Source organism: Monodon monoceros, unplaced genomic scaffold (genome assembly GCF_005190385.1).
Source record: "Monodon monoceros isolate NGI ecotype Baffin Bay Population unplaced genomic scaffold, NGI_Narwhal_1 Super_Scaffold_16, whole genome shotgun sequence".
NCBI lineage: Eukaryota > Metazoa > Chordata > Mammalia > Artiodactyla > Monodontidae > Monodon > Monodon monoceros.
The window spans coordinates 16,639,963-16,653,785 of NW_021703772.1; the positions used below are offsets into that span (position 1 = coordinate 16,639,963).

Consider the following 13,823-nt stretch of genomic DNA (forward strand, 5'->3'; position numbering starts at 1 on the left):
ACTACTGAAATCCCCTTGAGAGTAACAGGAAAAGGTGGTCTCAGACATCTGCATCTCAGGACAGGAAAATGGACAGTGAAAATTCTGCTCTAAAAATTTGAAAATTAAGGGCTGATTTGAATTAAATCACAAACCTTTCTTTAGAAAGTACCCTTTAGGAGTTCTTGCCTTTGTGATTTTTGCATCCATCCATCATGATTCTCTAACCACACTGCTGTCAGCTAGCACGACCAGCTCTTCTGGTTGTGTGTTATGTCAAAATTCTAGCCATTAAAGGAAGGCTGCTTATGTCCAGGGGCACAAAATTTCCTTAAAGCAAACATCTCTTTTATGAAGGAAGTCTGTGGGTAGGGAGGAATGCCTTTCAGTCTAAGATGTGCCCTTTTCCTATAATGAGCATACCTACATCGACCCTCAGCTTCCTCCCAGCTTCTCTCACTCTTCTGCAAGTGTATTACGTGTCTGAAGACACGGTATAATGAGGAAGTCTCTTACTTCTCCCCATTGCCATGATAAAACTTGGATAAGAAGGTTAGCAGGAACTGTTTCTTGAGTTCTAGAAAATGGATTCTCTGGGTTGACACTAAAGAGTGTCTTCTCTGTAAGACTATTAAAAAATTCTCTGTCTTCTTTTTTTTTTTTTCAGTTAAGAGGCTACAGGGATAAGATGGCACTTAATTGGATACCAAAGATTGTATTTAATTTAGCTTCGTTTTCCCGTTTCCCTCTTTGCCGTGTTCCATTGGTGCTCATTAAGTTTGTGGTTAGTGGATGCGTCAGTACGGAGGAAGAGCCAGTCTCCATAAGGTTTGGGAACGTAAACTGGGAGGCAAGCAGGACCTTTCTTCTGCTTGGTCTTTTTATGTGGACCAAAATTCCCGGTATGACGAGAAGCCTTCTTTTGAACTAAGGCACTGATTTGTCAAAGCTCCTATTAAACCATGTATCTGGGACGAGTGTTCAATCTGTTTTTTTATTAGTCTTTTATCTCCTCTTCTAATTCTGTTGGCAAAGGGCAGAGCCCTGAGGTACTGGGACTCAGGATCCAAAACACTTCTAAACCGAGTAGGGATTGGCCGTGTTTACCCAAGTGTGGAAACATACCAATGGTGGCATCAGAGATGATTTTAGGGGAGACCCAGATGGGACATTATGTAATACTGAGTTGCTCTGTGTGAAAGTTAGTTCCTTTTCCATTCTCTCTCAGTTCTGATTTCTCTAAGGTCAGAATCTCAAATTGGTGTCAGGATTATCCTTAATGCTTCTCTAACACTGGCTAATCTCTTTTTTTGGCAAAGCATAGAGAGGCAAGAGCATTTATGCAATTTTTTTACATTGTATTAATTATACTATTATTACATATTCTTTAGTGTATATATTATTTGTATTTGTATGGTTACCTGCCATTGATTGCACGTGATAACTCTAGAGGGAAGTTTTCTTTCGAGAAATAAAGTATGTCATCTTAAGAAAATTGTTATTTAAATCATAATCCAAGTTGCAGAGAGATGTGGTAGCAATTGCTTGGGTGGCATGAGAAGACTGATGCTTGGGAACCACTGAGGGAGGGAAATGATTGAGAAATGCCATTGCCAAATGCCTCCTCTAGCGAAATGAGCCACAGGCTGGCACACAAGGCACGGTGATGGCTTCTAGATGTAGAGTTGGAGGCTGTATTGGAAGCAGGGTAGGAAAGGCGAGGAAAGAACCCTTATGCGGCTTGTAACATGGAGGGCATCTTCTCTCCAAAGTGGCAGTGTGGCAAAGCCCAGTTTTTCCCAAACTGGTGCTTTTCTTGCCAAAGAAGTTAAGAAGCTCTTCTCCAGGGGGAAGAATAACTTGCCCTATTGACTATAACGCGCATCCCTGTTTTAGGTCTGATTCTCAATCTCACTTGGTCATGGGTTGCTTTTGTCACTGTGGCCTGATAAAAATGCTCTTCTGAAAAAGAGCTGTTTGGAAAGAATTCAGACTTTACAGCCACACAGCATCACACTTTGTATAAATTACAATGATTTATTCTCCTTTCCTCTTTCATCTCATTTTCCTCCGTTTTTATAACAGCTGAGCAAGCATGCACTCTCGGGTTATTTTCACGTTCGTGCCTGTGCATTTTCCAAGTAGCGCTGCATTAGGAATATCCGATTAGTTAACACGATGATATTGTGAACTGCCCGTCTGAGATTTTGTGAGCCCTCGGTGGAGCTCATATGCCCTTTGAATGGCCACAGGAGCACCGCCTCTCCAACTCCCGAAGTGGGAATCAGGTTCATTTCCCACATGCGGTAATTTAGGGATAACCCAACCAGAGAGAAACCGTCTCAGTTCATCAGTGCGCTCACTCCAAGGGCAGCCAGGCAATTCTTTCCCGAGACATCTGTCTGATCAGGTTCTGCTATAGAACATTTCTGAGCGTAAGTTCATTTTATAACTTTATGATTTTCCTCCCTCCTGCTTTCTTTCTAACAGCCTCACTTTTCTATTTCATTTCCCAATCCTGAACATGAGAGTTGGGAGAGCCCCTTTTTATGGAGTGGATGCTAAAGTGCTCTGTTAGACTGCATATTTATTAACTGGAGTGAAATGGCTTTTCACAGCCAGGCAACCTTCCTAGCCTCCTTGCTACCTCTATATTTAAGAAAGTCACTCCTTGCATTGTGCTGAACAATGGCTCAGTGTCAACCAGTAAGGAAAGAGAGAGAAGGCTTCCCTGGTGGCGCAGTGGTTGAGAATCTGCCTGCTAATGCAGGGGACACGGGTTCGAGCCCTGGTCTGGGAAGATCCCACATGCCGCGGAGCAACTAGGCCCGTGAGCCACAACTGCTGAGCCTGCGCGTCTGGAGCCTGTGCTCCGCAACAAGAGAGGCCACGACAGTGAGAGGCCCGCGCACCGCGATGAAGAGCGGCCCCCGCTTGCCACAACTAGGGAAAGCCCTCGCACGGAAACGAAGACCCAACACAGCCAAAAATAAAAATAAATAAATTAAAAAGAAGGCTCAACATTAAAAAAAAAGAGAGAGAGAGAGAAAATGTGGGGGGCTGCAGGGGAGCCTTGACACAGCTAATGAGTGCATTTCCGGTTCTCGTTATCCACAGGTGTTCCGTGGCTTTCATATGTCTGCTGCGTGTCTCTCTGTTCACTCAGTTTGCTATTACTAACATTTGGGTTGCCTTTGATGGAGGATGTATGTATTTACTGTATCGAAAATTTACTTGTGTTTATGCCTGAGATCCAATCTGGAATAGCTTTGGGAGCGGGGGTGGGGGGAAAAGGAGAAGGAGAAATAGGGAAAAGAGTGTGCGTGTGTCTGTGTGTGCGTGTGTGTTACCATCTCAAGGCACCCCTAACAGAGATGCCAGGCTGTCAGATGGTCCCCTCCAAGAGGTGCTCTCTGCTGGATTAGCTTTAGCAGGAAGATTCCCTTGTGTGACATGTAACTTTGGTGTATCTGGTTGCATCCCTTGCCACCAGCATACCTGTCAGATGTGATCAGAGGGTTTGCAGCTAGTCCCATTCCATTTTCAGATAATTTATTTTACCTTTTCTCTTTTTCTTCCTCTGAGTTAGGATTTGGCAGTTGTGTGTGCCGGGGAAGTGCAGGAGGATAGCCCAGCACTACTCTGTTTTTCCTCAGTGGCCGCTTTTGGACGTTTGTTTTCATATATATTCACAATTTGAGAATGAATAAAAATATACATGCCATTAAGGAAAACCTGGATACCTGGTTCTGTAGCAGCTTGGTTAGATAAGATGACAGATTTCGTGAGCGCTCCCTCTTCTTCCTGGAGATGGCACATTTGTGCCATTGTTGGTCACCGCAGGGCTTGATAACGGCTGGCTGGAGATGCGACCGTCACAGTGGAGAAGCAAGGCTTAGGCGACCTGGGTTGATAAAAGTTTCTGCTCCCCAACCCTGATAATACAGCCGGTGGAGGACGGCTTTTATGTCTTTCTCAGAAGAAGGCTTGCTACTCAGCAGGCAAAAGCAATATTTCAACTCTTGTAAAAGAGCTGCAAAATGCCATATATGTCCAGAGAGACTATCATAGCTTTATTTGTGTTCTTCATTATTTGCCTGGTTGTGTTCGAACTGGAAACTCTTACTGTAATTAAGCAATACTTTTATTTATATTGGAAAGTATGTAAATTGTTTGCCTTCTGGCATTCCCTACGGTACCCTTGGAAGAGTTGCAAAGTCTCTTGTCTAAAATTAAAGACCAATAACACGACACTCAATTCTTTGGAGGTAGTATGAGATGCAGTTTCTCTGAGCTTAAGAGGAGATTTTCCAAAGGTTTTCATGGCTTGCAAAAAAATAAACAAGCGGATAGCATTCTCTATACCTACGGCCTTTCTGAGGAGTGGCTGCAGGTGCTGTAGAGGTAAGGCCTGTGGACTTACCAGACTACTTCAGAGATTGTCTTTTTAAGACAAACCATATACAAAAAAATTTTGGAAAGAACCATAAAATGGTATATGCTTTTGTACTAGGGAAGAGGAAAACGGGGATTTGTCAGAAGACAAGACAATCCTTCACAGTTTTCTAAAATAAGATGCTATTATTGACTGATGCCACCAATTTTTCCCCCTAAAGTAAGGTATCTTTTTTTTCCCCCCAATAGCACCTTCATCCATTGCTTTGGTCCAGGCTAAAGAAGTTACAAGATACAGTGTTGCTCTGGCTTGGCTGGAACCAGACCGGCCCAATGGGGTGATCTTGGAGTATGAAGTCAAGTATTATGAGAAGGTATTACTTGAATAAGCAAGGTTCTTCTCCTTTCTTCCCCCCAACCCCTCTTTCCTTCCCTCCTTCCTTCCTTCCTTTCTTTCTCTCTATAGTTTTGGTCAGTTATAAGTCCTGGAATACTAGTAAATCTCAAAACCAAGTGCATTTTGCTTCCCAATCAAATCCAATTATGAACTTTATGTATTAAGTTGCTAATCTTAAAAAAGAGAGAAAACACATTATGTTCTAATATAACTGTATTTTTTCTTTCTAGTCCTGCAAATCAAGATAGCTAAGCTAAGAATGTCTTATCTATAAACCTTCTATCAGGAAGAGTGACTCATAAAAGTTGAAATAATGATCTGTTTAAGTAGATCATTGCTATTCAGAATCAAGGTGTGGATTTTGATGACTTTTAGTAGAAAATCAAGGAAAGAAAATTACATTCTTCAGCCTCTTAAAGTTATAGAAAGACATTATGTTTTACAAATAACTTGTCTCTTAAAGGACAGCATTCTGAAGAGAGTTATTTGCATTCAAGGTTGTCTAGAAAATGAACAATTGTCTCTTTCTTTTTAAAGGTAATCACTTATTGGCTTCCTTATTAAAAGCAGAAAGGGGACAGGATTTTTTTTTTTTTTGAAACCAGATTATAACATTTTTGACATTTTCTAGAATGGAAAATAGAAAAAGAAAAGGGACCTTCTTGCAGTAGTTATTTCTGTGAAATTGCTGGGTGTGGAGTGAGAAAAGCCATCAACCATCATCTAATGTTCTTTTCAAAAAGAAGATTATGGGTAAAGATCTGGATATGGTCAGTGTCAATAGCGATCATACCTGAACTCCGCGTTTCTTTCAACATCTAAGTAACAATAGTACTTCTAACATTGAACTGAATATAGTGTTTAGAGTTTATCAATCTCCGTTTACTTTCAACCTCTGAGTGGACTGGCTTGGCTGCTTTAATACTGTATCGGAGTAAGTGGGAGATTTATTTTGCCACCTTCCTTAATTTTATCCTCTCGTAATGTAGGATCAGAATGAACGAAGCTATCGGATTGTTAGGACGGCTGCCAGGAACACGGATATCAAAGGCCTGAACCCTCTGACTTCCTATGTTTTCCATGTCCGAGCCAGGACAGCAGCTGGCTATGGAGATTTCAGCGAGCCCCTGGAGGTCACAACCAACACAGGTAACGAGTTCTGAGATTCTTTGTACAATCCAGGGCAAATCCCATTATGGTGAACTAAGAAGCTATACAAAGTTTTGGTTAGGCAAACATTTTGTTGCAAAGGCTATTGCTTGAAACTAGATAGCCAGTGTCCATAACTTAGCACACCTCTTGCTATTTAGAGAAGAACATTTTTCATAACGGTATCTGATCTGTCTTTTCATATGATTGAAAAATGTCTATCTTTCTCCTGTGTTGAGCCTTCCATAAACCATGAAAACTGGGATTGCCAAACTGACTAATGGACAGTTGCATAACTAACTACCTTACATTAGGCTAAGGAGTTTTCTCCCTGGGAAGATTAGAGAAGGTACCAATTTTTTTTTTTTTCTCTCCTATTTATTTCTAGGAATCTGTTCAAATCAAGTCAGATCAGTTTTTTTAAAAGCCCCTCTAGACAACTACATCAATCTTTCAACACTGTGAGTTGGACCAACTGGATGATTGAATCAAAATGTTAATAGAGGGCATACCTATGAATAAGCAATTTACATAAGACATCTCCCCTCCATAATTAACAAACCAAAATTGAGCCTACTGGATAAGGAGCTGGTGGGGCAGAATTTCCTACATTAGTTCTAGAAAGTAATTTTATTCACAAATTATTAAATAGAATATGAATGAAAAAAGAAAGAAAGTACTCTAGAATAAAATCTGAAGGGGTTTGACATCCTTTGTGATTCTCCTGGAAGGCTTCAAGGAGGAAGTGGCTTTTGAGCTGGGCAATAATAGACAGGTTTTTTATAGATGGGGTGTGAGGATGCAGTGGAGAGGTCATTCAAAACTGCTTGTCCTTTTGGCAATTTCCAGGTGTCTTTCTCACTAAGGAATTCATCAGATCCTTAAGTAAGAGTTTGGGCTGAGACTAGAAAGGAAGAGAAGAAAAAGCAATGAGTGGAAATGTTTACCATAGGATTTCATAAGAGTCTTCTGGTTGGAGTTCTTCATGCAATTATAAAAAAGAATATCTTTGTCTCATTAAGGCTGTCTTAGAAGATGCTGTTGTGTGAATACTTAACGTAGAGCAAAATAGGCTGTGAGCATTTCAAATGGCTTCAGAAAGTTGAAACTTGTGACAGTCAGAAGTTCTAGCGCTTAGGACCTTGCCCAAGGTGATCCTTGTGTAACTGTCTTTGCCAGTGCCTTCCCGGATCATTGGAGACGGGGCCAACTCCACCGTCCTGCTGGTCTCCGTCTCCGGCAGCGCGGTGCTCGTGGTTATTCTCATCGCCGCTTTTGTCATCAGCAGGAGGTAAGCACTTAAGCCACTCACTGCCCCTGACCCCCTTCCCAGTTTTTATGAGGGAGCTTTTTGTCTCCTCCACACAAAGCTGAGGCTTTTGATTAGCATCATAAACATGGCATTTGCAGCACAAACTCCCTCCTCTTTGCTTTGATCTCCCCACCCCGCTGCTAGAGCTTCCGGCTGGACCCTGGTGGCAGCCCTCACCACTGAGGGTCCTGGAAAGACCCAACTGATTGCAGGAAACTAAGCTGAAAAGCAGGCCATTGGGAACTTTCTAGATATTCTAGGCTGTAAGGTGTTACATTTATACCTCTCTTAAGCCTGAACTGACTGCTAAAGGCCAAAAAAAAAAAAGCCATATAAAACAGACCTCACATTTGAGCTCTATTTGTCAACTGTGTTACTTCACCTCTTTGAGTCATTGTTTCCTTTTTGTAAAATAGGGATAATAAAACATCTGCCTCTAAGAGTTATTGACAGGAGAGTCTTGATAGGCAAAGTAGATAATCTGTCACACAGAGAGCACTTCACCATGATATTGGCTCATAATAACAGTAACCAAAGCAAGGAAGTGGGCATTCCATCTTCCCTTAGGAAAAGCCATCGACATTTCCAGAGAGTATCCTTTGAGCACTTCGTGGGCATGGCATTGTTCTTGGAAATGGATCTAAAACAGCAATTACTTATTCTATGAGAGTTTACACTCTAACTTGGTACTTGGAAAACAGTCTAGAAAAGAGAGGCATAGAAAGAGCTTGACAGCATATTCTTTTGTGTGTGTGTATGTGTGTGTGTGTGTGTGTGTGTGTGTGTGTGTGTGTGTGTGTGTTACAATAAAACTTTATTTACAAAAACAGGTGGTGAGCTGGATTTGGCTGAGGGCCATACTTTGCCAACCCCTGAGCTTGAAAGCATATTCTTTTGATCCAGTTTTTCTTATTATCATTGCCTCCCTCAATTATTAACACTGCCTGGAGCTTCCAGAAGAATGGGGGGGAGGGGGTTTGAGGGGACAGCTGCTCATCTTCAATGTGTGTCCACATCTAGGTCCTCTTTGTCTCACGTGTGAGAATCTTCCCCTTCTCCAACCTTTACCCCCCCACCCCCACCCCCCCATGCCATCAACTGTTTTACAAGATGGGGCTTTTAAGAAAAAAGCAGAACCCGGGGATGTCAAAATGATCCTCTTAAATATAAATCTTTCCATGTCATAGAAGAGGAAACTGATACTCAGAAAGGTATAGTCCTTCTCTGGAGTCACTATATTGCTTTAGTGGTAGATCTGTTACTGGACCCCCAGTAGCCGTGCTTGGATCTCAGGCCACTGTCTGTTGCACTGCCTTTTCCTGGCTCAACAGTTGATGAGCTTATTGATGTCACAGCATAGCCTCTAGCTATTTCCACTGACCTGGGCAAGCCACCATGATTTTCTCTCACTTTGTGGTACATTATAATTAAGGTGATGACCATATATCTTAGTTTGCCTGGATGGTTTCAGTTGTCACCCGTATTTATTAATATCATGTCTCTGCTCTCACTCTTCAGAATGTCCTGGTATATAGAGATCAATCATGATCCCTCTCGCACGGTACAGCACAACTCCTTCTTGTGTGCGGGCACCTCCATTTGTCATCGTGTGTGTTCTTTTTGGTGCAAAGTCTGTTTGATTAGAGCAGTGAATTTCGTCTTGAAGGAGTTAAACCCACCACAAACACTCACTCCTGTTGCTGTAATACACACACACAAACATACATCTAGACATGCCCACTGTACCCTATATAATATTACAGCTCAGGCTTTGGAAACTTCAACTTGGCCTGAACAGGATCTGAATTCCCAGAGTTCTTTCCTTTCCTGGCGTTTGATTTTGGAAGTCAATCAGGATGGACCTCTTTCTTATTCATCGCCATTAGACTTTGTGCATGTACACATGCCAGGCTCATAAACACATGGGAACTATAGGCATTAATCTGTATCCATCTGATAGCCAGGAGGAGGGAGTGGGATGAGGATTGTATAGAAATTACACGGGCTTTTGCTTTCGTTATTACGTATTTCTGCATTGAAATTTTTACAGTGTATTGTAAACAACTTGTGTCATCAGAAAATAAAGTTGTTGAAAAGTCTAAAACTAAGGAAAACATTATTAATAACTGCCACTGCAAAAAATCTTTGAAATCCAGCACCCTAGAATGTTCAGAACCATTTGAGAGAACACTTGTTCACAGAAAGTGGGTCTCGTCTCGAATCTCAACCAAGATATTGGTTGGAAGAATTCTCTAGTTGTAGTCTGGCTTTCCTGCAGAGTTACTTTTTTTGTTTGTTTTTTGTATTTTAAGTTATCCTAAATACAGCAGTCAGACAGGAGTAATTAGAAATAAGTCACCTCGTTATAAGTTTTTTTTCAGATTTTTTTTTTGACAAAAGAAAAAAAAGAAAAGCAGATGAAAATGTAATACAGGAAGACAAGTTTATTAAAAGCTGTAGCTATAGAAAATAGCATCGCAAGCTTGATGACTTAATTTCCTTTCTGCTTTTATTGATCACTTTATTATATAAGGCAGGATTGATCGGATTTCCCATGATGAGTCCCCACCTTAGAGAACTGCGCCTGTCAAGTGACCCAGCCGTGATCTTGTCCCTTCTCCCCCATTAAAAAAAAAAAAAATGTTACTTCCCAAGGCTGATAAACACTGCTTGGTGATCGGTCCTCAATGGATCACTTCTTAGAAAATGAAATTGTCAACCCCTTGGCCTCCTATTGATTCTTCTTTAGTGTCGGACATAAAGCTGTCACGGAAAGGCTGCCTGGAGCCAGGTAGCTGACAGGCTTTGCAGCGGCCGATGCGCACTCGGCTGATTCTTCTCCACAAGCAGGTTGTGTGCTCTGGCATGACGGACCGCAGGTGTTTAAATGGGACAAGAACAGGTGAGAAGAGAAGAGACAGGTAGTGCAGACAAAAGTCTGGTCCATGCTTTTAGTGAGAGTACAAATGAAAGATGGTAAATGGTACCCCTAAAATCATCTCACCACCCTGCAGCCAGCCATCTGGAAGAGCGACAGAGGAAACATCCTAGCCTGGAAAATGATGCGGCTGCTTCTTGCCTCTTAGAGCCATGGATAGTTGATGGCAGAATGGATGCGAGGGACGGACCCCTTATAGGGCGATTCCCCACACTGCTGATGACATGGGAGATTGTTTTAAGAGGTAGATGGGCAGAGATCCACACAGTGAGAAAAGTTTCAGTCCTTCCTATTACTTCAAAGGAAAATCTGTTTGCTAATTTGTCATCTAAGAAAGAGGAAATGGCCTCAGGCTCGCAGCTAGTATCTTGCTGGATTTTTTGTTTTTTTACAGCAATGGTTTATTTTATTATATTTTCTTTATATGGAGAAATATGAGCTTTAGGCAAGTCAGAGTAATCTTTAATTTTTCCAATGAGAAGATCCACTTTTTTCTTTTGACCAACTTGGAAGTGTAAACATTTGGGGATCTCAGTGAAAGAATGAAATTCCTAAATTCATACATTTTATTTATATATTTAAAATAATATACAGAATACATTGACTTAGATTTATTGTATGTTTTTACCATCCACATTATGTTGAGGAAGTTAACTTACATTTTTTATAGGCATCTTTGATCAGTGCCCTCCTGTGTCACTTATCACATACGTTATAATTTAAGGATTCTGTCAGCTTTTCAGAGAATGTAATTGTGCCTGCCATCTGGGTGGTCTAAGGTACAGCATTTCTTGTATTTATGTAGTGCTGTCCCTAGAAGTCTTCCTAAACTGCATATGCACTCTGTTGGCAACATAGCACCATCTCCTTATACTCCTGTGGGTACACATTTGTGATCTCCACGGTGTAACCGCTTTATTGCTTTTAAAAGTGATTTTTGACTGTTAACAATGACATCATAAAATGCAACGATAAGGTCATAACCTCAGGACTAATGAACTTAGTGATCAACTGTGTTAAATTCCTCTGACAACTACCTCCCCCTTTTATATTAATGATTTTTTCAGTTTACCTCCAAGCATCCTAAATAGTTTTAATTCAGGTTGCTTTGGGCCAGTGTGTCTTCCCCAAATAGTATTTTATTGTTCAGTATGTATGAGAAACACTTTTAAGAAAGAACTAGAATGCAAGATGAGTTCCTCTTTTCTAAAGGACAGTTTGGTGACCAGAGACAAGTACTGCCTGATAACCAGCCATAGGTGGCGTTTCTACTGACCTTCTTATGGTCTCTGGTGCCGCCGGGTTTCCATTTATGTTAGGGTTATAAAGTACCCCTTTTACCTGAATTAAAGAAGTGAATTAATTGATTTTAAGAAAAAAATGAAATGGCTATGGCAAAATTTGTGAAGGAGGTACACATACGGCTCAAGGTAGGAAACTACTGGCATCTTGTATATTAGGAACTTGAGGCCTGGAGAGGAGGTTAAACAGTTGGCTGCACCAGGGTCACACATCTAGTTGGTCGCCTGATCAGGACAGGAGTCCATCTCTCCTGACTTCCAGTACTGGCCTAGATAGATTATTTTAATGTCTTCTGGACTGAAAACATTGACCTACATCAAAAGTTAGCATTGACAATTGTAGCAAACCAGAGCTTCAGGAGTCTCCTTCACGATGTACCATTTGTGATGTGTGATTTGATATGCAATCTAACACATGCTATAAAGTCAGACCTTGCAAGTTAGCTTTATCTTCTTTGCAAGGTTACGATTTTCCACTTTGGAGCTGAAACTGTTCCCATAATGCTAAAACAGTCACCATTCAGACTCTATCTCCCCCGGTGTCCTAATTGTAATATTATGGTCACATAAGAATGAATACGCTTAAATGTTAGCCTAAATTGGCTCTGATGAAGTCGTGTAAATTCCTACAATTGGCAGATGGTACTGCGGGAACATTTCTAAACAACCTGTGTGCACTCGTGTGATTCAGTTCCACCCATGTCAAAATGTTGCTCATGAAGAACATGTAGCCATCATTTGGTGCAAGAACAATGACAGCTTAAGGAAGGGGAAAAAGAAAAATAGCTTCGATGCATCTTCATAGGTGATGCCGTTAAACGCTGGAAAGTGTCCTCCTGGAGCTATGCTAGTTATTACATTGCTTTATCTTCTTTAATCTGCACTTTAGCTGAATAAATTACTTACCTTTTGCTAATTCGTTTTGGAACAGTGAGCCCCATCAATCAAACCTATCGACTTGATCAGGGAAGTCAGTATTTTACTAAAAGTGGGGTGTGTGCTGGGCCCTGTCACACTTCGCTCCACTATTTTGTTGGTTTTATCGGGTAGTCAGGGTGCCAGGAACAACACATTGGTTGGGAGGGCAGGGCTGGGGTCTCATGCTGTCCCTGGACAATGTCTGTTAATACCCTGATTCCGCCTCCCTTTGACAGAGGCGAGCTTAGTCACAGGCTCTCAAAGTTTCACCTGCAGAGGAGTCTCTACCTCCTGCAGTTAAAATGTTCCATGTTTCCTTCGGCAGCATTCACTCACAAACCACTCCCCTCCTTCCCCCCTTTTTTTAATCAGCTTGCCCACGTCTCAATAATTAGAAAATCTTCCACAAAGGTTTCCTTCTGTCATTCAGGTGATCTGCCTTGGATGTCAATTTAGCACTCTTTTAGGCGATGTGGTTTCCTCTGGTCTGGCTGACCCAACGATAAGCTTCCATAGGCTTTCTTTCTCTGGACAATAACGAACACATTGTCCCACCCTGAGCCAAAGGAGAAAGGGTCATCAGGTGACAAAGGTAGAGCAGGACTCAGGCTTTTTAGTTTTAAAGGTATTATTAAGTAGCTAATAGGCTACGATTAGCTTTTGAACAGTAATCCCTGTCTTTCTTTGTCAGCATTCCCTGTACTCTACCGGGGTCTTCTCCTCCAAGTAACACTCCAAGTAAAGTTTCTTGATAGGGAGGGTGGGAGGGAGGGAGACGCAAGAGGGAAGAGATATGGGAACATAAGTATATGTATAACTGATTCACTTTGTCATAAAGCAGAAACTAACACACCATTGTAAAGCAATTATACTCCAATAAAGATGTAAAAAATAAATAAATAAATAAAAATACACCTTCTACCAGAAAAGCTGTCCTTCAGAGTTGAAGGAGAGAGAAAGAGTTTTCCAGACAAGCAAAAGTTAATGGAGTTCATCACCACTAGACTGGCCTTACAAGAAATGTTAAAAGGACTTATTTAAGCTGAAACAAGAGGGTGTTAATTAGTTGCAGGAAAACGTATGAAAGTATAAATCTCACTGGTAAAGGTAAATATGCAGTAAAAATCAGAATAATTTAAAGTTGTAAGGTTAATTACTTACAAAGCTTATATGAAGATTAAAAGGCATGAGTAGTAAAAACAGCTATAACTACAATACTTTGCTGAGATACACAAGATAAAAAGATGTAAATTGTGACATCAAAAACATAAAACAGGGCTTCCCTGGTGGCGCAGTGGTTGAGAGTCCGCCTGCCGATGCAGGGGACACGGGTTCGTGCCCCGGTCCGGGAAGATCCCACATGCTGCGGAGCGGCTGGGCCCGTGAGCCATGGCCGCTGAGCCAGCGCGTCCGGAGCCTGTGCTCCGCAACGGG

The 13,823-nt window shown here is 41.5% G+C and overlaps 1 protein-coding gene across 4 annotated transcripts in view; it reads left to right on the forward strand.

Annotated features, from left to right (window-relative positions):
* Positions 1 to 13,823, forward strand: part of EPHA4 (EPH receptor A4) — a 143,258-nt gene that overhangs the window by 100,881 nt on the left and 28,554 nt on the right. For all 4 annotated transcript variants that reach the window (XR_003794018.1, XM_029225872.1, XM_029225874.1 and 1 more), the window contains exons 6-8: positions 4,624 to 4,748; positions 5,761 to 5,920; positions 7,100 to 7,211. Coding sequence is in view for 3 of the 4 variants with exons in the window: in XM_029225872.1 (XP_029081705.1) it covers positions 4,624 to 4,748; positions 5,761 to 5,920; positions 7,100 to 7,211 (397 nt within the window). In the remaining variant the exon portion in view is untranslated. The remainder of the gene's footprint in view (positions 1 to 4,623; positions 4,749 to 5,760; positions 5,921 to 7,099; positions 7,212 to 13,823) is intronic.